At 37.6% G+C, this 27,958-nt stretch overlaps 1 protein-coding gene across 1 annotated transcript in view; it reads left to right on the top strand.

The window, feature by feature from the left end:
* Nucleotides 1–27,958, top strand: part of NSUN6 (NOP2/Sun RNA methyltransferase family member 6) — a 66,595-nt gene that overhangs the window by 24,075 nt on the left and 14,562 nt on the right. Inside the window, exons 7-9 of the mRNA XM_006906997.3 lie at nt 327–446; nt 11,188–11,332; nt 26,860–27,008. Coding sequence (XP_006907059.1) covers nt 327–446; nt 11,188–11,332; nt 26,860–27,008 — 414 coding nt within the window. The remainder of the gene's footprint in view (nt 1–326; nt 447–11,187; nt 11,333–26,859; nt 27,009–27,958) is intronic.

Raw genomic sequence — 27,958 nt, 5'->3', positions numbered from 1 at the left:
TTTTTCATATTTCTAAGAGGTCTCTGGCCTCCAAAATATTAAGAACCACTGAATTGAGAAAGGGTGATATGCTTTTTTTTTGCTGAATTGATTGGGGGAAGTACATTGTGTACATGCATGTGTGTCTGTGTGTGTGACTGTCCCATGAGATCATAGGATAACCTAGGAAATTGTAAATTTCCTGACACTAGTATACTTACGAAGAAAACTCATGCTCTTGACAGAGGGTGTTGAACTGGATTACCTCCAAATGTTTCTTTATGTTCTCTGATTCTGAAATTGAAAATGATTTAGAATCTTTGATAATTGATTTTTTTTCCTTACAGAATTTGCCATCTGCTGTAGTAACTCATGTTTTGGACCCTCAACCTGGAGAGAGGATTCTAGATTTGTGTGCAGCACCTGGAGGCAAAACAACACACATTGCAGCACTAATGCATGATCAGGTGAGACCGTCTTCACAGCAAAACGACTCTCAATGTATTCTTTATTTTGGTAACGGAGGTAGAACCACATGTAACTTATGAAACAGTATATGGACACTGATTATCTGATTCATTTCAAATTCAACCAAGTGAAGACTGTTCAATGATATTGGTTATTACATATTAAGTTCAGTAGCCAATTATGTGACAACTGCCTCAAGGCCTCTCAGATTCGCTAATACATTTATAGAATTCTTTCCTCATAAAATTAAGGTTAAGTGAAACATTAAAGACATCTTTCCATGATTTTAATTATAACATTTTTAAGCCATTTTTTTAAACCATTGAAATAAATTTTGCCACCAAAAATTTGACAGTATTTTTTTGTCAAAATATACATTGTTGGTTATATTTACATACACATATGATACATAATACATATGTGTGTGTGTCTTTTGTCTTGGCATTCATAAAATCTTTATGATCTGGCTTAATTTTAAAGCTTGTTTCATTGTCACAAAATATAGTATGTATGTCCTTGGATACTTTAGCTCAGATTTTACTGTTTTTTTTTCTTGTGTATACATATTTGCCAATATATTTTCTTTCTGTATGAGCTTGTTTTATTTGTATTCAAAACTCAGTATGGCCTTGTAACCACTGTATACTTCAACTAAAACTCTTCAACTTGAGAACGATATGGCCAGTTGACAGTGTCTTTTCCATTTGTTTCAAAGTCTATAAAACTAAATGGTTTCTAAATACTTATACATGCTAGTATCTTCGCCTACAATAGCTTTCTTGATCTGAAATCAGATTTTTAATGATTGATTGGTTAATTAAATATTTAGTTAGTGTTTACTATGTGCCAAGTACTGGGAATAGAGCAATAAACCACAGTGACCAGAATTTTCTTCATCGTGGAGTTTACATTCCAGTAAGAAGAGACAGATGATAGACAGACAGACAGACAGATAGATAGATAGATGAAAGAAAGGAAAGAAAAAGAAAGAGATAGTGAGAGAGAAAGAGAGAGAGAGAGAGAGAAAGAAAGAGAGAAAGAGAAAGAAATGGAAGGTCCAGTGCATATGATTGCAGTAAGAGCTGTGGTGAAAAATAAAGGAGGGTTAGGGGAATTGGCAGCATCGCGGGGAGGGAGAATGAGTTTGCAGTTTTAAATACTGTGACGAGCAGCATGGGGGTCTGTGGAAAGAATGTTCTAGCTAGAGGACACAAGTGTAAATGCTCTCAGGCTGGTGGCTGCCTGACTTGAACTTGTGCAGTTTTGCTGAAGTAGACTTAAGTGAGGAAGAGCGATCAGAGAGTGGTGGGGAGGGGGCGTGCTTGGGTAGAGCAGTTCTGCACTGACTGACAGGACGTCAGTTTTCCGTGAATGATAGAAAGTAAGACATTGGCAGTTTTGAACAGAAGAGTGGCTTAAGCCTACCTATTATTTAATACATCATTTTGGCCACTGCATTGAAAACAAGCTGTAAAGGGCACGGTTAGAAGTAGAGAGACCAGTTAGGAGATGGTAATTCCGGGAAAAGTCACTGAGGAGGTAAGATATGATCAGATTCTGGATTTGTTTTTGAGGTGGAGCTGTTAAAAGTTGTTGATAGATTGCATGTGATTTGTGAAAATAAGAGAATAATTGAGGGTAACTCCTAAGGTTTTTGGCCTGAGGAGTTAGATAGAGGTTCTGGATAGGGATGACTACAGGAGGAACAAATTTTGCAGGAAAAAAATCAGAAATTTAGTTTTAATTACATTAAAATGAAGTGTATTAGACATCAAAGAGATGATGTTGATCAGGCATTTGGATATCTAGAGTATAGGAGAGAGGTCTGGATTGGAAATATAAATTTAGAATTCTTCAACGTATAGATAATATGTAAAGCCATAAAACTGATATGGGTGGCAATAGAAAGTAGAAGAGGCCGAAAGACTGAGACTCTTGAGTACTGTACACCACCATTCTGAAGTTAAAGAAATGAAAAGGAATGGCCAGTGATGCAGGAGGACCAGAGGAGTGTGTAACCCTGGAAGCCATGTGTAGAAATGGATTGAAAGACGATGGGGAGATCAGCTGAGTCACATGTCGTTGCTAGGTCACGTGAGAGGACTGAGAACTCTCTGGCGATTTAGCACCGTGTAGGTGATTGGTGATTTTGTTAAGAGCAATTTTGGTGAAAATGCTTGCTTACATTGAGAATGAGAGGAATCAGAATGAATCGAGACAGGTCCTTTGGCAGGCAGGGGTGGTTTTCACAGGAGAAGAGAGAAGTGGGGCAGTAATGGGAAATGAAGTCAGGGAATTCTTTTTTTAAGATGAGGGAACTATCTATTGAGAAAGATACACATTTAAAGGGAAAATTGGTAACACCAGAGGGAACAGTGAAAATTTGGGGAACAATATCTTTAGGTAAGTGAGATGGGATAGGAATTGATGCACAAGTGGCTATAAGTGGTAGCATGAGAGTACATTCGTGGAAATGGGAGGGAAGGCCGAGGATATGGGCACAAATGTTGGTGGGCTGGGAGACATGGTAAGTGACAGGAAGTCCTCTTCTGGTTGTTTCAGTTGTCTCAGTGAACCAGAGAGCAAAGTCATCACATTTGACTAGGGATGGGGGAGAAGGTAGTAACAGTTTTTAGAGGCTATGAAATATTAATTGAGGAAAATGGGAGTGAGAATGGGCTATGGACACGTCATAAGAACTCTAGGTTGCACTAAGGGCCCCATGAATACAGTGGCCATGAATTTAAAGGAAGTTTAGTTGGGATAGTTGATGTGCTTTTTAGCTGCATGGGGATAAACATGAAGTTGGTGAAGAATTGGACTTAACCACAGTTGTGTTTTTGTCATGTTAAATGCATTACACAGAAGCATGCTAGTTAAGGATGTATATAGGGAGTGATTATGACGCACTGTGGAATCTAAGCTGGGTAAAGAACATAGCAAGGACAGTAAGAGTGAGGACAGTGGATCTGTACATACTTTCTAAATTGGCCGAGAATTATACAGCTCTAGTAATTCTTATGCATCTAGCAAACTCAGCAGTTTACATAATGGTACTACTAATTTATAAATAAAAATTACCTGCTTGAGCTATAAGACTTTCTGACGTAGAAAAATACTTTCACAAGACTTATCAAAGCCCTTCTACTCTAGCTAATTTACTTGGTAGACTATCTGTATTCCCATTCCCCAAAGCGCCACATGATGGATTTTATTAGGTGGTCCATTTATTTTTAATTTTTCAATTAGAGTTGACATAACAATATTACTTTAGTTTCAGTATACAACATAGTGATTAAACATTTGTATAACTTATGAAGTGATCATTTTATTAAGTCTAATACCCATCTGGCATATAGTTAATAATATTGTAATAATAATATTGTAATACACAGTTATTACAGTATTATCGACTATGTTCTCCATCTGTACTTTACATCCCCATGACTGTTTTTATAACTGGCAGTTTGTACTTCTTAATCCTCTTAGTTTTTTCTCTTAACCTCCATACCCCCTCCCCCCGACCTGGCAACCATTAATTTGTTCTCTGTATCTATGAATTTGTTTAGATTCCACATGTAAGTGAAATCATATGATGTTTTTCTCTGACTTTTTGCACTTGACATAGTACTCTCTAAATCCATACATGTTGTCATAAATGACAAGATTTCATCCTTTTTTGTGGCTGAGTAATATTACATTGTATTTGTGTACCACAACTTCTTTATCCATTTGTCTATCAATGGACACTTAGGTGCTTCCATGTCTTGGTATTGTAAGTAATGGTGCAGTGAACATAGGAAAAGGGTGCATATATCTTTTTGAATTAGTGTTTTAAATTTTTTCAGATAAATATTCAGAAGTGGAATTGATGGGTATCTCTATTGAACCTCCATACTGTTTTCTGTAGTGGCTGCACCCATTTACAATCCCACTAATAATGCACAAGGGTTCCCTTTTCTCAACATCTTTGCCAACTCTTGTTTGCTGATTTATTGATGATTGCCATTCCGACATGTGTGAGGGGATATCTCATTGTGGTTTTAATTTGCATTTCCCTGATGATTAACATCTTCTCATGTCTTTTGGCCATCTGTATGTCCTCTCTGGAGAAATGCCTATTCAGGTCCTCTGCCCATTTTTTAATCAGATTGTTTTTTGGTGTTGAGTTGTATGAGTTCTTTATATAGTTTGAATATTAACCCCTTGTTGGAGGGATCATTGGTGACTATTTTCTCCCATTCAATAGGTTGTAGTTTCATTTTGATGGATTTTTTTGCTCTGCGGAAACATTTTAGTTTGATGTAGTCCCATTTGTTTATTTTTTTTCTTTTGATTCACTTGACCAAGGAGTCACGTCCAAAAAAAATATTGCTAAGAGCCATGTCGCAAAGTTTACTGACTGTTTTCTTCTAGCATTTTTATGGTTTTAGGTCTTACATTTAAATCCTTAATCTGTTTTTAGTTTATTCTTGTATATGGTGTAAGAAAATAGTCTAGTTTCTTTTTCTTTTTCTTTTTTTTTTTTTTTTTTGCATCTATGTCCAGTTTTCCCCACACCATTTATTTAAGAGACTGTCTTTACCCCATTGTATATTCTCGTCTCCTTTGTCATAGACTAGTTGACCATATAGGTGTGTGTTTATTTCTGGGCTCTCTATTCTGTTCCAGTGACCTGTGTGTGTTTTTATGCCAGTACCATGCTGTTTTGATTACTATAGTCTTGTAGTATAGTTTAATATCAGGTTGTGTGATACTTCAAATTTTATTCATTTTTCTCAAGATTGCTTGGATTATTTGGGGTGTTTTGTGGTTATTATGGGATATTATGTGGTTATGCTGCTTTGGGGTAAAATGTCCTAAAAATATCAGTTAAGTCCATCAGGTCTAATGTGTCCTTTCAGGATACTGTGTCCTTGTTGATTTTCTGTCTGTATGAGCTACCCATTGAAGTCAGTGGAGTGTTAAAGTGCCCTAGTAAGACTGTATTACTGTCACTGTCTTCCTTTATGCCCATCAATATTTGCTTTATATAGTTAGGTGCTCCTAAGTTGGGTGTGTAGATGTTTGCAAGAGTTATATCCTCTTGTCGGATTGAAACCTTTATCATTATAAATTGCTCTTCTTTGTCTCATGTTACAACCCTTATTTTAAAATATATTTCATCTAAATATGTTACCTGAGCCTTTTTTTGGTACCATGAAATATTTTTTTGGTACCATGAAATATTTTTTTGGTACCATGAAATATTTTTTGCATGAAATATTTTTTCCCAACCCTTTCAGTCTATATGTCTTTCCATCTGAAGTTGTTTTTTTTTTATGGGCAACATATGTACAGGTCTCGTTTTTTATTCATTCAGCCACTTTTGATTGGAGCATTTAGTCCTTTGGCATTTAAAGTAATTATTGATAGGTAGGTAGTTACTGCCGATTTATTAATTGTGTTTTGGTTGTTTCTGTAGTTCTCTGTTCCTTTCTTTCTGTCTTGCTTTTATATTGATAGCTTTCTAGTTTTGTGTTTAGATTCCTTTCTCTTTACTTCTTGTATATCTCTTGTAGATTTTTAGTTTGTGGTTACCTAGTGCTTCATATTTACCAAGCCATATTAATAGCGATATATTTTAAGTGGATGGTTATTTAAGTTCAAACAAAATCTAAAATTACTACAATTTTTCCTCACTCCTGTGTTTTTGCTCTTAGTTTTTACTTATTTTGTGAGTGTGTATGTGTATCCCTTAATTTATTGTTGTAATTACACATGCTCTTCCCACTTTTGCCTTTTAACTTTTGTGCTGGCTTTGTAGTTGGTTGATCTAATGGTTTTACTAAGTGTTTGCTTGTGTCACTGAGAATTTTTTTCTTTGTGATGTTTCCTCATTCATATTTTTGATCTTTTCTCCTTAAAGAAGTTAACATTTCTTGTAATACTGGTTTAGTGGTGATGAACTTCAGCTTTTTCTTTTCTGTCGATTCCAAATAATAGCCTTTCTGGGTATAGGAATCTTGGTTGTAGGTTTTATTCTTTCATCACTTTGAATATTTCATGCCATTGCCTTCCGGCTTGCAAAATTTCTGTTGAGAAAACAGCTGATAGTCTTATGGGAGCTCCTTTGTAGGTAACTAACTGCTTATTTCTTGCTTCTTTTAAGATTCTCTCTTTGTCTTTAACCCTTGGCATTTTAATTATGTCAGTATGGGCCTCTTTGGGTTCATCTTGTTTGGGGTTCTCTGTCCTTCCTGGACTTGTATGTCTATCTCCTTCCCCAAGTTATGGAATTTTTCAGTCATTATGTCTTCAAATAGGTTTTCAATCACTTGTTTTCTCTCTGTTCTACTGGTATCCCTGTGATGCGAGTGTCGGTATGCTTAGTGTTGTCCCAGAGGCCCCTTAAATATCCTCATTTTATTAAATTATTATTATTTTTTTTATTTTTTTTGCTGTTCTGATTGGGTGATTTTTGTTATCTGTTTTCCAGATAGCTGATTCAATCCTCAGCTTCATCTAATCTGTTGATTTCCTCTAATATATTCTTCATTTTAGTTATTGCATTCTTCATTTCTGACCATTTTGTTTTGTTTTCTGTCTTTATTTTTGTTTCTTTTCTCTTTGTTAAAGTTTTCACTGAGTTCATCTACTCTTCCCTTAAGTTCATTGAGCATCCTTATAACCAGTGTTTTGAACTCTGCAAGATTGCTTGTCTTCATTTTGTTTAGTTCTTTTTCTGGAGCTTTGTTCTGTTCTTTAATTTGGGACATATCTCTTTGTTTCCCCATTTTGTCTGCCTCTCTATGTTTGTTTCTGTGTATTAGGTAGATTTGCTATGTCTTCTGGCATTATGTAGTAGGTGTCCTGTGGGGCCCCTTGGCATAGTCTCTCTGGTCACCTGGACTGGTTGCCTTGTGTGGATCATGTGTGCCCTCCTGTTGTGGTTGAGCCTTGACTGCTGTTGGCACATCAGTGGGAGGGGTTGACTTTCAGGGTGACTGGCTGTGAGGGCTGGCCGTGACTACAGTGAAGGAGCTGTTGTGCAGCTGCTGACCTCACAGAGCAGAAGCGGGGCTCTTATGCCAGCCAAGCTCACCCCTTAGCTGTGTCATGTGTTAAGTTGGTTGGATGGTGCTCTGGTGTGGTCTCAAGCTGGCCACCGGGTGTGCGTTGGTGCTGCAGCCTCTTGGGTGGGGCTCCAGTGCAGGCCATGGTCAGCCATCACTTGTGCTGGCTTGGGGCCTCTCGGTAGCAGCTACAAAGTGATCTGTGATTGATTACTGCTTGTGCTGGGCTTGGAGGCACTTGGGAGTGGCTGTGCTGCAAACTGAGGCTGGCTACCACTCCTACTGGGTTGGGACCCTTTGGCGGGCACCACAATATGAACTGAGGCCAGCTGCCACTTGTGCTGGGCTTGTGGCCACTTAGCTGAAGCTATGTTCTTTGCCAAGACTGCCACTTATGCCAGGCTTGGAGCCATCTGATGGGAGCTACAATGCAATTGAGACGGAAGCCACTTAGCAAGAGGTATAATATACACGGAGGCCAGCTTATGCCTGTTTTGAGTTTGTCATCCTTTGAGAGATTTTGGCAGTCTGCAGTGTGAGCTGAGGCAGATTGCTCATGTGAAAGAGCTGCTGGAAGAGGCTTGGGCCAGGCTGAGAGTTGGGTGGTGCGGGGTCTCAGGGAATCACCAAGTTGGGGTGACCTATGTTAATTAGGGTAATGGAGAGCACAGAATTAGTGCTTTGCTGGCTCAGTGGGAGGAGCACTCAGCAAAGGATCAGTGGTGCCTGGCAGCATCTGATCCCAAGGAGAGCTGCCCCTCCAGCCCTCGCCCCGAAGATAGTCAGTTTAGTTCCTCCCTGTATGTGCCTGGTGCTTTTGAGCTGCTGCCTCTGCACTGGATTCCAGACTAAATGAGTTTGTGAGTGAGCAGGTTTGTGTGGGGGCCCTTCTGGAGGAACAGCTAGGTCTCCAGCAGCCTTTCATGTCACTCCAGTGCAGTCCCACTGGTTTTCCCTTCTCCGGTGCCCTGCTGGGGAGCCAGGTGTGGGGCTGGTACCCTTTGCTCTTCATTGGGGACCTCCACAACCAAGATATCCCTTCTGTTTCTTAATCACCTCACTGTGGGGGTGGTTCCTGCATGTTCTGCATCTCTGCCCCTCCTACTGGTCTCAAATGGGCTGCTTCATTATATCCTTAGTTATAGGACTTCTGTCCAGCTAGTCTTCAGGTGGTTCTCAATGATGGTTTCATAATTTAGTCGTAATGTTAATGTGGTCATGGGAGGAGGCGAGCACAGTGTTTACCTACTCCCCCATTTTGACCAGAAGTAATCAATTTTTGATCTGTATTTGATGATTCTTAGGACTATGAACTGATTTACAGCAATGTTGCATGGAAAATAGTAGGAACATGTATTGTGTCGAGAAATTGTAGCTTTTTTATTGCAAAATTTAATTATCCAAAGACTTCTGATGAAAATTCACATATATACACATTAGTATTTAGCTTTAACACTTAGAATTTCTGAAAGATTTAAATGTCACAGCAGAGGGATAAACATATAAATGTAAAAATATAATTTAATAAATTTATTAAAGGGTTAAATCTCTGCACTATACATGTGCATATACATATATTATATGTATAGATATGCACTGTATATCTGTACTTCATGTGTGTGTATCTATGCACTCTAACTGTATGCAACCCCCTACACACACACACACACACACACACACACACACACACACACATATCCACCCCCCCACACACACACACACACACACACACACACACACACACACACTCTCTCTCTCTCTCTCTCTCTCTCTCTCTCTCTCTCTCTCTCTTACAGTAGCACTAGGGTAAACCTCAATGAGTAACCTTAAGTAACTAAGAAAGATCTGTAGTAGAAAAAGATATTTGTTGTTTAAATTTTGGGGAATTAATGTTCTTGGTTCATTAGAGGAGGTGTGCTTGCCTATTTACTTATATTCTTTTTTTTTTCCAAAAAGAATATAAAGCGGTATCGGTAAAAGCTGTTAAAGGAAAAATACCACCAGTACCTAAACTGAAGAACATGTAATAGAAAAGTTCCCTTTATGGAGTTGTGGTGGTTAATGCAAATCACTTTGTTTACCTGAAAGCATAAATGTATAGATTATGATATACTTCGAGGAAATGATCACCTCCCCCCCCACCCTTAATTTATATTGTGATCTTTGTGTTTGCTTAGAGGCACTTATTCTTAGATATTTTATTCTAAGAAGTCTTTCCAAAGACAATCTGGATATTGTAATTGTATCTGTTAATTTTGGTTTTATATCGCCATGTAAAAATGACCACAAATCTTTGATGGCATACAACTAAACATGTATTCAGCCCAAGCTTGCTTGTGTCATGATCCACTGCAGGTTAGTTATGATGAGTCTGGTGGTCTTGGGTGCATTCATTTGGTTTTGGCTGATGTTGGCTTATCTAAAGTGACCTTAGCTGAGACCACCAAGGTGCCCTGCCACTGGACAACTTGTCTCTTATTTTCCCTGTTAGGACCAGGGGGGCTAGCCTAGTTGAGGACAATCATTGAGGGCTGGCAGTGGCTGAGGGCAAAGCAAGGCAAGGCCAACTGTTCAAGTACTATTCACTTCTGTTTGCATCACATTTACTCTCATTCTATTGGCCAATGCAAATTGCATCTCTGAGCCCAAGTCAGAATAGCAGGGTATTGCAAGGTAAATGGCAAAGGATGAAGATATGTGGAGAGTTGAGTTGGAGTTGGGCAGTCTCTCACAGTGGGCCAGAAATGTAGAAATGAACATCCTAAGAGAATTCATCTAGAATGAATTCTAGATTATGTTGCTGCTTTCGATTTATTATCTATTTTGATAGTTAAACAAATTTTGTATAAGTAGCCTCTTATCTGTACTTTGTAAAAGTAGCCTTCAGCTAGTGGACTTACTCCTTTACTGAAGTGCATTTGAACCATATTCTGCTTGTTTTTGCCTACTTTTTCAGTTCAACTCACTTGAAATGATTTTTCTGTCTGTCAAAGGATTAATTGGAACTATGTCTACCATTAAAGCTGGGTCACATTTAGGAACATTATCAGCAATTTCCTGAATTGTGGTCTGTACAGTTGATGCATATATCATACAAGGACAATGTATGTAAAAGGAACAAAAGTGGATACATTGAAGAATTAATTTCACCATCTCTGCAGTATCACTTCACATGAATGTCACAATGCATTCATAAAAATGGCCTCTTGTTTTTATCGACCTTGACCTAATTGAAGTATTGCCATATACAATTATTTTGAGCTACTTTATATACCAGTTTAGAATATTTTGCTGTGATAAGCAGGCTTATATTTTTCTGTCTTTGTTTGAATTCATATGAATTTTATGTGTATAGCTCAAAATATTGAGATGAGGATTGATTTTACAAGTAATATTTATCTGTATCTCAGAGTCTAGAAGGCATGTGTCAACATTGGTTCATGCTCTTTCACAGGTGAGCAAGGCATGTCAAATTGGTGATTTTTAATATTTACCTCCAATGGATGTTTGTAAGTTTCTCTAGAAGATTGCAAACTATATTTTTTGATTTTTAATTTTAGTGATTAAAAGTAGCTTTAAAACCTAGGGGTAGAGGAAAGTGGGGAAGACCATAATTTTTCATGTTTTCATTATCATTAATAATTTTCATGATTGCTTTGGATTTATACTTTGTTTTTGTTTTTAGGGAGAAGTAATAGCACTGGATAAAATTTCCAACAAAGTAAAAAAAATAAAGCAGAATGCTTTATTGTTAGGACTGAATTCCATTAGGGCTTTTTGCTTTGATGGAACAAAGGCTCTTAAACTTGATAGGATTAAGGACACAGAAGGTGAGTTAAATTTTATCTTTTAAAAGCTTTTACAAACAAGTGCATTTTGTTATTGTCTAACCCCCAAATACCTGTAGAGCCTTGAAACTTTGGCATGGATCGAAGATATTTTGCAATAATAGGTTTTTGCTTGTCATCTTATCTCTGAATATCAAGTTTTTAATGATATAAGTTAAACCTCCAAGACTGGGTCAAACTGTTTGCTCTTAACATAGTTGTCTTAATTTCATATTGCACCTCAGAAAGCTTATAAGCCTTGCAGTTTTATATTTTCTTCTTCTTCTTCCCCTTTTTTTTTTTTTAAAGGAATGAGGCTAAGTTGCTGGGAAGAGAGGATAAGCTTCCCCAGATCTTGTTTTGGAATAAAATTTTGCATTTATGAAGTCATCTGTCTCTGTTTTCTATCTCTGTATCGATTTGATTTCATGAAATACTCGAGAAACTTGCATATTTTAATGAACTAATTTGCATTAGCTTTCCAGAATGGCTATTGATTAAAATTGCAATTGGATTAAAGATGACATAAAAAGCCGAGGACACAGTTTTGATTCCCCACCCCCTTACAGATCATCTAGGTTGCCATTGTTAAAAAACAGAATTCAACCTAGTATATTTGAGGCTCTGATGGTTGTATTAAGAGATTCATAAATTGGGCAACATCCCATTTCACAACTGCCAGGGTTCCCTGAGGGGTTGTACAAAATAGAAGATTTTTATAGGAAGAAGGATGGAGCAAGGGAGCTATTAACAAAGGAAAAGAAAGAATTATTTGGGGGCCAGGATACATTTTCTTGGGAGGGGAGGACAGGAAGTGTTTTTATAATGCAGATCACCTCTTCTTTTTTTGGGGAATGGAGAGAGCCCAGGTGACAGATTATTTTACAGGTACTTGATCAGAAAACTCCAGACTGGTTGATTAGGGAAAGGTTGAAACTGCAATTAGATCAGATATTGAATCTATGTATTATGGGCTTTTAAAAGCACCAAGTGACACCATTTTGGGCCTGTGGTTTTTCTCTTTAATATCTTAGAGAAAAAATACTCTTTTTAACCATGTAGTTTACCTGTATATAAGCTGTTGTTCATAAAAATGACTAATAGTAGCCAGCTCAGTATAATCCATGACTATCACTTCACTAAAATTATTGTTAGGTCATCAGTTTTAGTGAATTTTTGAATTAAAGTGATCAAATTTACCAGCATAATAGGTTGGGATTAGGGCAAGAACAGTGAAAACATAGGTGTAGCCATCTTAGCGGTCAGTCTCTAGTGCTATAATGAAACAATCCATTAAATACCTTGGGATATTCAGTGATTTTTTTTCACACATTCATATCACTTTATGCACTAATGGTATAGGTCACTACCTTTAGCCCTTTTTTTTTTTTTTTTTTTTACTCAAAAGTTGTTTCATCACAGATATTCTCTGGCAGTTTTATTTGAGATGTTAAAATGTCAGACAGTACCCAGTGTGTTTGATAGGAAATACATCAGTAGTAATGTGAAAATCAACATAATCTTTGACACTCATGGAAAGTGAGAAATTATTTTGTAACATATGCTTAAAATGTAGTAAACCACATGGGGTTAAAAAGGCAAACAAATGAAACACATGGAATGCTAGAAAAATAGGGATTATTCTGAAGAACAATGTCTAGGCTATTATCTGTCCTTTGCAAGAACAGGTTAGATTGAATTTCCTAGTTACATGAGAACAGCATTTTGTGGTCAGTTGATTGTCAACCCTAAATGGTTATTTAGCCAGAGTTCTGTAGGAGATTTATATTTGTTTATAGGCTAATGGTCTATGCCTGAGACACACCCTGAATACAGTGGCTTAGAAAAGATAGAAGTGTTTTTGTGTCTTTGTTTTGTTTATTTTTTCTTGCCTAACAGGTAGAAGTGTGTATCCAATGCTGGGATTTTCATCTTTGGTTCTAAGACAGTTGTCCCAGTTATTTACAAGGGGCAAGAGAAAGGGACTAGGAGAGACTGTGTACTGCCCGTCCTTTTAAGGAAAAGACCTGGAAGTGGGAATGTGATATTGTGATTCATAATAAGAAACACATATTTGGTCTTCTTACCGTTTCTGATCCAGAGCTCCTAAAACACTTGAAAAGGGTGAAGAGAGCTATACAGGTATCTTTTGTTTTGAAAGTGAGGGGACCTTTGGGCTGGTCACCAGGGGAACCAACCATTAGTGTTGGAACTTTCAGTCCCATCCCCTGATCACTGTGGAGAGGAGAGAGACTGGAGGCTGAATTAATAGCCAGTGGTCATTGATTAATCAACCACAGCTATGTAAAACCAAAAAGAGGAATTTGTACTACCTTTGGGCTTGTGAACACATGGGGTTTTGGGGACAGTGACCCACTGGGAGAGGGCATGGACGCTCCGCACACTTTTTTTTATATTTTGCTCATGCATCTCTTCCCTCTTTCTGTTTCTGAGTGATATCCTTTCATAATGACCTGCCCCTTTAAGTCGAAAGAGTTTGGAGGCCTCTAAGAGAGTAAGTTAGGTGTGTAGTCTAAGGTGGCAAAGAAAGTTTGCCGTTGATCCAGTGACTCAGTAACTATACACTAACATTGAGCTGCATGGTAGTTTCATTTTTACACAATTTGCTCTGCTTATGTGCTGCTGTTGTAACAAATCATCTCAATAGTGGCTTAAAACAATCATTTATTATTACTATTTTTCTGGGGGTTGACTGGGCACTCAGGTAAGTGGTTCTCACTTTCTGTATCACATGTAACTATAGTCACATGGTGGCTGAGGGAGGTGTCATCTCAGAAACTTTCTCACATTCATGTCTGGAGTTTGATGGTGGCTCTCAGCTGGGACCTAAACATGGCCTATTTATGTGTCCTGGACTTTCTCAAAGCATGTTGATTAGGTTCCAACAGTGAATATCTCAGACCTCAGACAGAAGCTCTATTGTCTTTTATGACCTAGTCCAGAAGTCATGTAGCATCGGTTCTGCTTTTGCCCAGAATAGAGAAGGAGCATTAGACCCCACCTCTTAATAGCAGGAGTGTCAATGTCAAATTGTCAGAGTTTGTGGGAAGGATGATATTGTGGTAGCCATCTTTGGAAAATATAATTCTATCACAATTTTAAAATATTTTTATTCTCAGTAATAAAGTTTTAATTTATATGTATAATAGGTTGTTAGCTGAACACAGGAAAAATAAGGAATACTAAATAGAAAAATGCAAGAGCACAGAAAGAGTAATAATTCTGCAATTTTACTTCAAGGTGATTTTCACCTGCTTTATGAATTGCATTACTGTGATTAAAATTCTTATATATAGCATGCCAAGGTGATTTTTTTGATGATTTGAACATTTTAAAAATTTATTTTTCAATTACAATTGACATATTATATTGGTTTCAGGTGTACTACATAGTGTTTGGACATTTATATACCTTAGGAAGTGATCACGCCAATAAGTCTGGTACCCATCTGGCACCATACACAGTTATTACAACATTATTAACTATATTCTCTATGTTGTACTTTATGTGCCCTGACTATTTTTATTTTATAAGTGGAAATTTGTACTTCTTAATTCCTTCATGTTTTTTATTCAGCCCCTAATCCCCTCCCACTGGGCAGCCATCAGTATGTACTTTGTATCTATAAGCTTCTATTTTGCTTGTTCATTAAATTTGTTTTTTTAGATTCTGCATATAAGTGAAATCATATGATATTCATCTTTCTCTCACTTATTTCACTTACCATAATACCCTTTAGGTCCCTCCATGTCACAAATGGTACGATTTCATCCTTTTTTATGGATGAATAATATTCCATTGTATGTAGGTACCACATCCTCTTTATCCATTCATCTACGGATGGATACTTGCTTCCATATCTTAGCTGTTGTAAATAATGTTGCAATGAATATGGGGATCTTCATATTTTTTCCATTAGTGTTTTGGATTTTTGAGGAAACTTCATTCTGTTTTCCATATTGGCTGTACCAATTTACAATCCCACCAACAGTGCACAGGGCTCCCTTTTCTCTACATTCTTGCCAACACTTGTTTGTTGATTTATTGAAGATCGCCATTCTGACAGGTGTAAGGTGATATGTCACAGTGGTTTTGCATTTCCCTGATGGTTAGCAATGTTGAGCATCTTTTAATATATCTGTTGGCCATCTCTGTCTTAATGGGAGAAATGTCTATTCAGGTCCTCTGCCCATTTATTAATTGAATTGTTTATTTTCTTGTGGTGTGAGTTTGTTATATAGTTTGGATATTTACCCCTTATGGGATTTATCACTGGCGAGTATCTTCTCCCATATAGTGGGTTGTCTTTTCATTTTATTGATGGTTTCCTTCATTGTGCAAAAAAACTTTTTAGTTTGATGTAGCCCCATGTATTTACTTTTTCTTTTGTTGTCCTTGCCTGATCTTTTTAATGTATCTGAATTTGGTTTGATTATTTTGCTGAGGATATTTTCATCTATGTTCATCAGAGATATTGGCCTATAATTTTCTTTTTTTGTAATGCCTTTCACTAGTTTTGGAATTGGGATAATGGTTAGTCTTGTAAAATGAGCTTTGAAGATTTCTCTCCTCTTGAATTTTTTGGAATAATTTGAGAATAAGTGTTAATTCTTCTTCGAATGTTTGCTAAAATTCACCTGTGAAGCCAGGACTTTTGTTTGTTGAGAGTTTTTTGATTATTCGATCTCGTTAGTAAATATCAGTCTGTTCAGATTTTGTTTCTTCCTGACTCAGTCTTGGAAAATAGTATGTTTCTAAGAATTTACTGATTTCTTCCAGGTTGTCCAATTTGTTGGCATATAATTGTTCATAATATTCTTTATAATCCTTTGTATTTCTGTGGTGTCAGTTGTCACTTTCATTTCTGATTTTATTTTTCTTTCTTTTTCTTGATGAGTCTAGAGGTTTTCAATTTTGTTTTTCTTCTTGAAGAATCAGCTCTTGGTTTCATTGATCTTTTATATGCATTTTTAAACTAGTTTATTTCTGCTCTGATCTTTATGATTTTCTTCCTTCTGTTTACTTTGGACTTTGTTCATCTTTTTCTAGTTCCATTGGATGTAAAATTAGCTTGTTTATTTTAGATTTCTCTTGTTTCTTGAAGTAGGCCTGTACTGCTGTGAATTTCCCTCTTAAAATTACTTTGGCTGTGTCTCATAGATTTCGAATCAGTGTGTGTGTGTGTGTGTTATGGTGACATTGGTTAACGACATCCAATAAGTTTCATCTGTACACTTTAATAGTAAGGCATATATATATTTACACTGTGTGTTCACTTCCCATAGTTAGATTTCTTTCTAACTTTCACCATATATGTGACCCCCTTTACCCCATCTGCCTCCCCCCCACACTCTGGTAACTACTAGTCTGTTGTCCCTGATTCTCTGTTTGTTTGTCTTATTCATTTGTTGCTTTTAGGTTTATATCCCACATATAAGTGATATCATGTGGTTTTCAACTTTTTCTTTCTGGCTTATTTCGCTTAGCATGATTATTTCGAGGTCCATCCATATTGTTGCGAATGGCAATATTTCATCTTTTCTTATTGCTGATATATATTCCATTGTGTACATGTACCACAGCTTCCTTAGGCAGTCATCTTCGGTTGCTTCCATGTCCTGGCCACTGTGAATAATGCTGCTATGAACTTTGGTGTGCAAATATGTTTTTGGATCTGAGTTTTCAAGTCTTTGGAGTCAATACCCAGCAGAGGGATTGCTGGATCACATGGTAGATCAATTCTTAGTTTTTAAAGGAAAGTCCATACAGTTTTCCATAGTGGCTGTACCAATTTGCAGTCCCACCAGCAGTGTATGAGGGTTCCTTTTTCTCCACATCCTCTCCGGCATTTATTACTTGTTCTGTTGATAACAGATATTCTAACAGGTGTGAGATGGTACCTCATAGTGGTTTTGATTTGCATTTCCCTAACAGCTAGCGATGTTGAGCATCTTTTCATGTTTGTTGGCCATTTGTATGTCCTCTAGGGAGAAGTGTCTGTTCAGGTCCTCTGCCTATTTTTTGAGTGGATTGTTTATTTTGTTGTTGTTGTTGAGTTGTATGAGTTCTTTGTATATTTTGGATATTAGGCCTTTATAGGAGGCGTTGCTTGCAAATATATTGTCCCATTGGAATGGTTGTCTCTTTACCTTGTTGATGATTTCTTTTGCTGAGCAGAAGCTTTTTAGTTTGTTGTAGTCCCATTCATTCATTTTAGCATTTACTTCTCTTGCTTTTGAGGTTAAAGTCATAAAAACCTCTTTAAGACTAAAGTCCTTGAGTTTTGTTCCTATGTTTTTTTCTATGTGTTTTATTGTTTCAAGTCTCACTTTCAGGTCCTTAATCCATTTTGAGTTAATTTTGGTGTGTGGTGAGTCTAGTTTCATTCTTTTGCAGGTGGCTTTCTAGTTTTCCCAGCACCATTTATTGAAGAGGCTTTCCTTTCTCCACTGTTTTTGGCTTTTTTGTTGAATGTTATTTACCAATATAAATATGGGTTTACTTCTGGACTCTCGATTCTGTTCCACTGGTCCGTGTATCTGTTTTTCTGCCAATACCAGTGGGTGCTGTATCTTCTCAAAGACTTTTTCTGCACCTATTGTTATGATCATATGATTGTACTTTATTCTTATTACCACTTTTGCTGTGTCCCAAAAGTTTCACTATGTTGTACTATCGTTACCATTCATTCATTATTATTCATTTCTGCGTATCTCTTGATCTCTTTATTCTTCTCTGACCTAGTTATTCTTCAGTAGCATGTTGTTTAATCTCCATGTATTTGTGGTTTTTCCCAGTTTCTTTGTACAGCTGATCTCTATCTTCAAAGCATTATGATCAGAGAATATGGTTGCTGTGATTTCAACCTTTTTATATTTGTTGAGGCTCTGTGTCCCAGTATGTGGTCGATTCTTGAGAATGTTCCATGTGCACTAGAGAAGAATGTGAAAGCAGCTATTTTGGGATGAAAAGCTCTGTAAATGTTGATTATGTCCAACTCGTCTAAATGTGTCATTTAGGGATGTTATTTCCTTATTGATTTTCTGTTTGGATGATCTGTCCATATCCGACATTGGGGTATTTAGGTCCCCTACTATGATAGTGTTTTGTTCTGTTTCTCCCTGTAGTTCTGTTAGTATTGTTTTATGTATTTCGGGGCTCCCTCATTGGGAACATAGATATTAATAAGTGTTATGTCTTCTTGGTGTACAATTCCCTTTATTGTTATGAAGTGTCCCTCAGTATCTTTCTTTACCTTTTTTATTTTGAAGTCTATTTTGTCCGATATTAGTACTGCTACTCCCACTTTTCTCTGAAAGCCATTTGCTTGAAATATCATTTTCCACCCTTTCACTTTGAGTCTGTATATGTCTTTGGAACTGAGATGTGTCTCTTGGTGGCAGAACATGGTTGGGTTTTATTTTTTGATCCAATCTGCAACTCTGTGCCTTTTTGTTGATGAGTTCAGTCCATTTACATTTAGGGTGATTATTGAAATATGAGGTTTTCCTATAGCAATTTTATCTTTTGCTTTTTGGTAGCTTGGTGTTTCCATTGCTTTCATGTCCTGTTTCTGGGTTTCTTTTGGTGGGGTTTTGTAGATTTTCCCTCTGATTCCTGTTTTAGGTTATATACTTCAGTTCTAAATCTTTGGCGTGAGGTTACCATTACATATATGTAGAGGATAGTATATACGCATGTGTGTGTGTGTGTGTGTGTGTGTGTGTGGTGTGTGTGTTGTAGTCTCACTTTCTTCTGCATGTGCTTTATCTCCATTTCCCTTTGCAAATTTTGATCTTTGAATCCTCCCCTTTTCTGTCATTGTTGTCTCAATTTGTTTCTATGTATGCTGAACGTTCATTACTATCTTACTATAGCAAATCTCTTCTTATTGTTTAAGCTTATAATGCCTTTTTCTTAGTAAGGATCGCACTCCTCTGCTTCTATCTGCCTGCTATTCGCCTCACTCATAGTGATGTATTTTTTTGTCATTTCGTTTTAGGTGAGCTGGCCCCTTTCAGTATTTCTTGTAACGTAGGCTTTGTGTTGAAGAATTCCCTCAATTTCTATATGTCTGGAAAGGTCTTTATTTCTCCTTGATATCTAAAGGAGAGCTTTGCTGGATACATTATTCTTGGCTGGCAATTCCTTTCATTAAATAGTGTGAATATTTGATTTCACTCCTTTCTTGTTTGTAAGGTTTGTGCTAAGAAGTCCGATGATAATCTAATGGGTTTTCCTTTATAGGTTACCATCTTCTTTTCCCTGGCTGCCCTGAGAATTCTTTCTTTGTCATTAGTTTTTGATAATTTTAATATGTTGTGTCTTGGAGAAGGCCTTTTTGGGTTAAGATAATTGGATGTTGATTTCCAAGCTCCAGTTCATTCCTTAGATTTGTCTGAAGATGCTTTCTAATCCCTACTCCTTTTCCTCCTCTTTGAGAATTCCCATTCCTATGTTTCCTTTCTTGATAGTATCAGCTAGTTCTTATATTTCTCTTTCATTATTTTTCATTCTTAGATTTCTTCTTCCTTCTGATTTATTTCTAGATTTCTGTCTTCAATATCACTGATCTTTTCTTCTATTTTGATTGACTATTTCCCAAGCTTCCTATTTCAATTTTTATCTTAGTGTGTTCTTCATCTCTAGAAGTTCTGTTTGGTTCTTTTTAAGGGTTTTAGTCTCCTTGCTAAAAAACAAAACAAAACAAAAAAAAACCATTCTGCTGAGCTAGTTATGTTTTCAATTCCTGAAGTTGTTGATATGAACTATTTTGGATCTCATTGAGTTTTTTCAGAAGTACCATCCTGAATTCTCTGCCATTTAGTCATATTTCTATGACTTTGAGCTTATTTTCTGAAGAGTTTTCTCTTTCTTTCTGAGCTGCCTTATCACCTTGGTTGTTCATGGTGTTTAATGGACTCTTTTTCTGCCTGGGCATTAATGGAAATGTATTCTGCCTGGGCATTAATGGAAGTGTATTCTGCTTTTTTTTTCCAGAAAGATTTATTAGACTGTTGTAAAGAAGGTGTTTTTCTTTTGGTTTCCTGTAGGTGGCATCTAAGCCTTTTGGATTCCTGCTTTATATAAAGTGTTAATAATACCTTTTTTTCTTATAAATATTCAGTCACACTCACTACCCTCAGTCTCAGTCCCTGTCAGTGTTCGTGACAGTTTTGGTAGCGTTTGCTCAGATTTCTCCTTGGGTTGCGCTGTGTTGGGCCTTGAAGGATATGGCAGGAAGTACCGTCTCTGTTGGGAGATGGAGGCTGTGGCTCAGTCTTGTGTTTTACAACCATGGCTGGTAATAATCAACCATTGCTTCTCTGCTCTTTCCACTTTTCTGCCATCCCTATTTCTCTGCTTTCTGCCCTGATCTCTGGGCATTGCCGCTGCACGTGGAGCTCACAGCTCTCTCAGGCAAGGCTGTTTAGGGAACCTGCTACACCTTCTCCCCTCCCCCTCCCCTTGCAGGGAGCTCCGTCTGAGAAAGGCAGCTTCTTTGTTTCTCCCAGTCTGTCACTTGATCCTGGGGTTCTGACCTGTGGTAGCTCTTATTCGTAGATTTCTTGCTCTGGCGTGCTTGTGTGCAAGTTGGATGTTTTTTTGTTGAGTTTTAGATGTTCAACTTGTTTCAAGAGGGGAGATCTGCAGACTTCTCTCACTCTGCCATGTTTCTGATGTCACCAATGTATAATCCTTTTCCTATGTTTTCTTATTCACGTCTTTAGCCTCTTTAACACTTCTTATAATACTGTTTTAGTGGCGATCAGCTCCTTTAACTTTTTCTTGTCTGGGAACCTATTCTTTCTTTGAATCTAAACGATAGTCTTGCTGGATAGAGTAACCTTGTTTGTAGGTCTTTGTCTTTCATCACTTTGAATATTTCGTGCCAATCCCTTCTGGCCTGCAAAATTTCTGTTGAGAAATCAGCTGACATTCTTATAGGAGTCCCTTTGTAAGTAGCTACCTTTCTCTTGCTGGTTCTCTCTTTGTTTTTAACCTTGGACATTTTAATTATGTGTCTTGGTATAAGCTTCTTTGGGTTCATCTTGTTTGGGACTCTGTTCCCTGGACTTGTATATCTATTTCCTTTACCAGATTAGGGAAGTTTAAAGTCATTATTTCTTCAAATAGGTTTTCAATTCTTTCCTCTCTCTCTCCTTCTGATATCCCTATGATGCAAATGTTGGTATGCTTGATGTTGTTCCAGAGGTTTTTGATTCTTTTTTCTTTTTGCTCTTCTGATTAGGTGTTTTCTGCTACTTTGTCTTCCAGTTAACTGATTTGATCCTCTGCTTTATCTAATCTGTTGATTCTCTGTATTCTTCATGTTAGTTATTATATTCATTTCTGAATGGTTTTTTATTGTTTTTTTCTCTTTGTGTAAGTTCTCCTACTCTTCCCTTAAGTTCATTGAGTATCCTTATAACCACTGTTTAGAACTCTGCATCTGGTAAATTGCTTGCCTTTATTTCATTTCGCTTTTTTCCCTGGAGTTTTGTTCTGTTCTTTAATTTAGGACATGTTATTTTGTCAACTCACATTGCTGATTCTGTGTTTGTTTCTATGTATTAGGTAGATCTGCGTCTCCCAGTCTTGGCAGAGTGTCCTTATGTAGTAGCTGTCCTTTGAGGCCCAGAGGCATAGTATTCCTGATTACCTGAGCCAGATGCTCCAGGTGTGTCCCTTGTGTGGTTTTTGTGTGCCCTCCTGTTGTCATTTAGCCTTAATTGCTATTGGCACGTCAGTGGCTGGAGTTGATCCTTAGGCTGACTGGCTGTGAGAGCTTATGGTGACTACAGTGGACTACAAGCTATTATGTGGGGGCTGAACCCAGAGAGTGAGAGTTATTTTAGTGGGGGCTATGGTGCCCCTCAAGTTCACTCTTTGGGTGTGTCATGTGTGGAGCTGGTTAGGTGGTGCTCTTGTGTGGTCTGAAGCAGGCCACTGTGTATGTTGGTTCTGGAGCCTCTTGGGAAGGGCTCTGGTGCAAGCCAAGGTCTGCTGCCACTTTTGCCCAGCTTCAGACTGCCTGGTGGGAGCTGGAAAGGTGGTATTTGGTTGGTTGTAGCTGTTCTGGGTTTAAAGGCACTGGGAAAGGCTATACTGTGATGTGAGGTCAGCTGCCACTAGTACTAGTCTTGGGCCACTTTGATAGGCACCACAGTGTGAGCTGAGGTCAGCTGAGGTCTTGCCATGCAGCCAGTTAATCTATTCTAAGCCAACACTTGCTATAGCTTAATACAGCTTGGGGCCACCCAACAGGAATTACAATGTAAGTTGAGACCGGTGGCCACTTGTACTGGGCTTAGGCTGCTTAGCAAGAGATACAGGACATACCAAGGCTATCTGCTGCTTATTTGGGGCTTGTGAACCTTTGAAAGATTTTAGGAATGTTCGTACCTTGAGCTGAAGCATTTCACTCATATGGAAAAACTCAGGCAGGGCAAGGGAGTTGAGTGGGAGACCAGGCCTCAGGGAATCACCAGGGTGGGGTGAAAGGTGTTAGCCAAATTGACGAAGAGCTCAAATTCGATATCTGCCTGTGCTAGTCCAGCCGAATGGGAGGAGAGTTCAACAAAGGAACAGTGGTACTTACTAGCACTTGTGTCCCTGGGGAGAGGTACTCTGTCCCCAGCCCCTTGAGCCCTCACTTTGAATCTAGTTAATTTAGATATTTCCCTGTATGTCCCAGGCACTTTTTGAGCTGCTGCCCCTGCACCAGAGCCCAGATCAAGGGAGTTTGCCAGTGAGTGAATCTGTGCTTGGCCCCTTTAAGAGGACACCTTGGTATACAGTGGCTCTTTGTCTTACTCAGATGCAGTCCCTGTTGTTTTTCACAGCCAGATGTTATGGGGACTCCTCTTCCTGGCAGTTGTGTTCCAGGCTGAGAAGCCTGGTGTGAGGCTTGGACCCCTCTCTCCTGAGGAGAGACCTCTGCAGTCAAGATATCCCTCTTGATTCTTAATTGTCACATTGTGGTTGTGGGACTTGCCCATTCCATGTCTCCATCTCTCCTACTGGTCTCATCCTGGCTACTGCTTATATCTTTAGTTATAGGAGTTCTGTTCAGCTAGTCTTCAGGCAATTCTCAGTGATGGCTGTTATATAATTATAATTTTGATGTGGTCGTGAGAGAGAGTGAGCACAGCAGTTACCTACTCTGCCATCTTGACCAGTAGTAATCCATTCACATTAATGTTATTATTGATATACTTGGATTTACATCTTTCATTTTACTTTTTGTTTCTGTTTCTCTGAGGTTTTTTTGTTTGTTTGTTTCTCTGTACTTTAATGCTTTTTTGTATCAAATACATATATACTAATGTAAATAACATTTTAATTCCTTTAATAACTTCAGATTATGTGTTAAAAACAGCAATACATAGTTAAAATATTACTTTATATATTTTTACGTCTAGAAAATTCTAAAAGAAACTGCAAGAAGAAAAAATACATAATTTTAGGTTTTGTATATTACCTTTCTTACTGGTTCCCTTTTGTTCCTATGGCTTTGAGTTACCATCTGGTTCCATTTCCTTCCTCTAAGACAGCTTCACTCTCACTCTTTTTGCTGTCATTGGCAAATGTATTACACTTGCTATGTATATATACATTTTACATATCTAACCTTTATTATGTATATAGGCCCACCAATACAATTATATATGTATTATTTTATATGACTGATTTTTAAATCAAGAGAAGAAAAGAGGAAATATGTATTTATTTTTTTTTAATATAATTACATAATTATCTTGTGCTGTTTGTTTTTTCATGTGGACTCATTACGTTCTGGTATCAGCTGCTTTCAACTCGAATTACTTCTATAATTGCTTATAAAGCAGGTCTGCTAGCAACGATTCTCTCAGTTTTTATCTGGGAGTGTCACTATTTCACATTTATTTTTGAAAGATAATCTTTCTGCAGTCTCCAATCTCAGTGATGAGAAAACATCTGTTTAATCTTATAGTGGTTTCTTAATACATGAGAGTCATTTTTCTCTTGCAGCTTTAAGGTTCTTCTCTTTGGTTTTGCCTTTTAAAATTTTTACTATTGTGTGTCTGATTTTGGGTCTTTTTGCATTTGTCCTCCTGTCACTGACCCATATGGGTCAGGAACCTCAAATCAGAGTCCTTCTGCCCAGTGTCACTCATGCCAATGGAATGAGAGTGTATTTGGTAAAGCAGAGCAGACACTTTATTTTTGATCAAAGAATGGAGAGGGTGAGCTTATGCTGGAAAGGCACCTCCTTAATTTGGAGGAAATGAGGAGAGTCTTATAGGATTGGTGGGAGATAGGGGTGGAGATTTCTGAGAAAGGGTGGAGAGTTCTCGGAATAGTGGGGGACCATGAGTATGCGCAGTTCCGAGACATGCTTGGAACATGCCTTGCTACATATCACATGTCTCATTTTAATGTTAAGTCTCCACTCCTCGGTGTGGTCTTTTGTATGCTCATGAAGAAGAAAAGTTGTCAACAGGTCAATTGGCAAGGAGTTTGGGGCACTGTCTTGGATCTTTCCTGTGCAGAGTGTTTTTGTAGCTGTGGTCTTTGGGTTTCTTTTTTCAGGCTTAACTTGCCCTAGAATTTCTGCCACTTCTTGACAAGTTCAGCCTCTTTTAGTCAGGAGATATGTTGTCAAAGGTGTAAGAGGTGACAGGCGAATTAATAGAAGTTTAAGGATTGATTAATAATGTGGTAGCACAACCTCGTGACATTAAAGTTCATTGAGCTTTGATGTTTTTCGAATATTTTCCTAGTCCTTTTTTCTTCTTCTGGTACTTTTAGTATGCCTGTGTTGGTGGTGCACTTATGGTGTCGCACTTAATGGTGTCTCTGAGGCTGTGTTCATTTTTCATTTTTCTCTCTGATCTTCAGATTGCATAATCTCTCTCTTCAAGTACATTGATTTTTTTTTTCCTGTCAGCTTAGCTTTATGATTGAGCCCTCTAGTGAATTTTTCATTTCATTTATTATACTTTCAACTCCAGAATGTCTATGTTTTGTCTCTTTTCATAAATATAATCTATTTGGTGAGACATTGACCCTGTATGATCCCTTACTTCCTGAAACATGATTTCTTTCTCTTTAATTCTTTGAACATATTTTTTATTGGCTTTTTAAAAGTCTTTGCTAAGTTTGGCATATAGGCTCTCAAGGGTAGTTTAGCTTATGTTGGGTTATACTTTCCTGTTTCTTTGCATGTTCATAATTTGTTGTTAAAAACTGAACATTGCAGCAACTAGATACAAAACCACTCTTCCTCTGGCTTACAGTTGTTGTTTGCTTATTTGTTTACTGTGATGGCTAGACTGTTTTAGCAAAGTATATTTCATGAGCATGCGCAGAGTAATCCTGGGATAACAATGGTCTTATGAGGGCTCTCTTTACTGTCCTTCTCTGATCTTTGTGTTACACTGTCTGCTTGAGTTGTTATCAAGATGCTATTCCTGCCTCCATTAATTGCAGGTTGATTGCTCCTGTTTTCAACAGTGCTCTGGGGCATAAATTGCTATACCATCTTGATCCAATAAATTTGGGGGCCCTTCTCATAGGTAATCTTTGAGGCCAGTCTTTGAGGTTTGTTCCTACCCTGTAAGGGCTCTCCTTAGTTATCAGGTAAATTTCTGGCTGGTCTGTGGTTAGCTTGTTGTTCTCATGGAACTGCCAGCCTCTTCTTAATTGCTTACCACCACAATCTCCATTATTTTCAAAAGTGCCCTTAGGCTTAAACTTCCCAACATTCTGGCTGAAATAAAGTCAGTTCACTTGGGAAGAACAGCCGAGCCCTTTACCTTGGCAGATGCAATTTCCAGCTTCTTCCATTAAGTATCAGTATGGAGCGGACAGAACCCCCTCCCTCAGAGAGGTCTGTGTCCCAGCTCCCTGATGCTGCGTACTCTGAGTCCTGAGGAACAGGAGGAAGCAGAAGCTAGATAGCACCCCCTTCGTTAGAGTTCTGAATCCCAGCTCTAGGCTTTTTGGTGCTGATAAACGAACTTCCTCCCTTTGTTTCTCCTGGGATGGACGCAGAAGCTGCTTTCTGTGGTTCTTAGCTCTAGGGCGCCCCCGTGAGCTCCTTTTGCTTTTCCAGCTCTCCAACATCTATTTAATTGATTCCTTATTATTTATACTAAATTATCTCTTAAGTATAAATTTATACTGAATTCTTTCTGTTAAAATACTTGTATAGTTTTATTTTTAACCTGCGACCAGATGAATTCCTCTAAAACACAGCTCTCAAGTTATTCCTCTGACAAAATTAAACAAAACGAAAAGCTATTATTAGTTCCACGGCTACCTTTTTACAAATTCAGATCTATATTAAATATAAGTCATTATTAGTTTCACCAGCTACTTGATTTAAGGAGGAATTGTTTTTCTGTATTTTCTGTTCCAGATTATGATTTTAAGTTCTTGATCATTGCTTCTGTCTCAGGAGTTTATTTTATTGCAAACCAGTAAGGCAGATAGCAAATATGTTTATATAATTCTCTTCATAGGAGAGCCTCCATTCTTACCAGAATCTTTCGACCGAATTCTTCTTGATGCACCCTGCAGTGGAATGGGACAGAGACCAAATATGGCTTGTTCTTGGACTTTGAAGGAAGTGACGTCTTATCAGCCATTACAGCGAAAGCTCTTTACTGTGGTATGTGTTGATACTTTGCTGTGAAAGAAAGTTGGCCTTCACTAGTTTGATGTTTCAGAGCTTGAGAGTAGTGTGTATAGCAGCATCATTCCCAATAACCAAAATGTGGAAACAACCCAAGTGTCCATCAACAGATAAATGAATAAGCAAAATATGGTATATACATATAATGGAATATTATTCAGCCTCACAAAGGAATGAATTCTGATACATGCTACAACATGGGTGAACTTTGAAAACATTATGCTGAGTGATATAAGCCAGACAAAAAAGACAAATATTGTATGATTCCATTTATATAAGGTAACCAGACTAGGCAAATTCATAGAGACTAGAGTTTACCAGGAGCTGGAGGCTTGAAAGAATGGGGAGTTATTGTTTAATGGGTACAGAGTAAGTTTGGGATGATGGAAATATTCTGGAGATGGATAATGGTGATGGTTGCCCAACAATGTGGACGTACATAGAATTGTACACTTAAACATGGTTAAAATGGTAAGTTTCTTATATGTATATTTTATCAGACAAAAAAAGACAGAAGACCTAGTTTTAAATTCAGGGAGCTTTTCCTTATGTTGACTCACTCTTTCATTATAGGCAATAGTAGAATTTCTTTACTGAGACATAACGAATTTCAAACATTCTGCTTTATCTTTAAAAAAATCACTAGATTGTTTACTACTTGATGTAAAGAATTAGATATAAAACAAATTACCCTTTTTAATAGTGTTCCTGGATCATTTGAAGATAGCAAATTAAAAGTGGGAAGTCCAGTTATATAAATGTCTAATCATTGCTGTACACCTAAAACTAATAAAATATTGTATGTTAACTGTAATTGAAAAATAAAAAAAAATTAATGGCAGTCCAATGAGAATTAAAATGGGAAGTGACAGTGTCAGGCATAGAAGAATCATAAAAACTTTGCAAATCTGACTGGTCTTCAGTTA

The sequence above is a fragment of the Pteropus alecto genome, unplaced genomic scaffold (genome assembly GCF_000325575.1).
Source record: "Pteropus alecto unplaced genomic scaffold, ASM32557v1 scaffold11, whole genome shotgun sequence".
Taxonomy (NCBI): domain Eukaryota; kingdom Metazoa; phylum Chordata; class Mammalia; order Chiroptera; family Pteropodidae; genus Pteropus; species Pteropus alecto.
The sequence above is the reverse complement of the archived record's forward strand: the minus strand, read 5'-3'. Positions and strand labels throughout refer to the sequence as shown.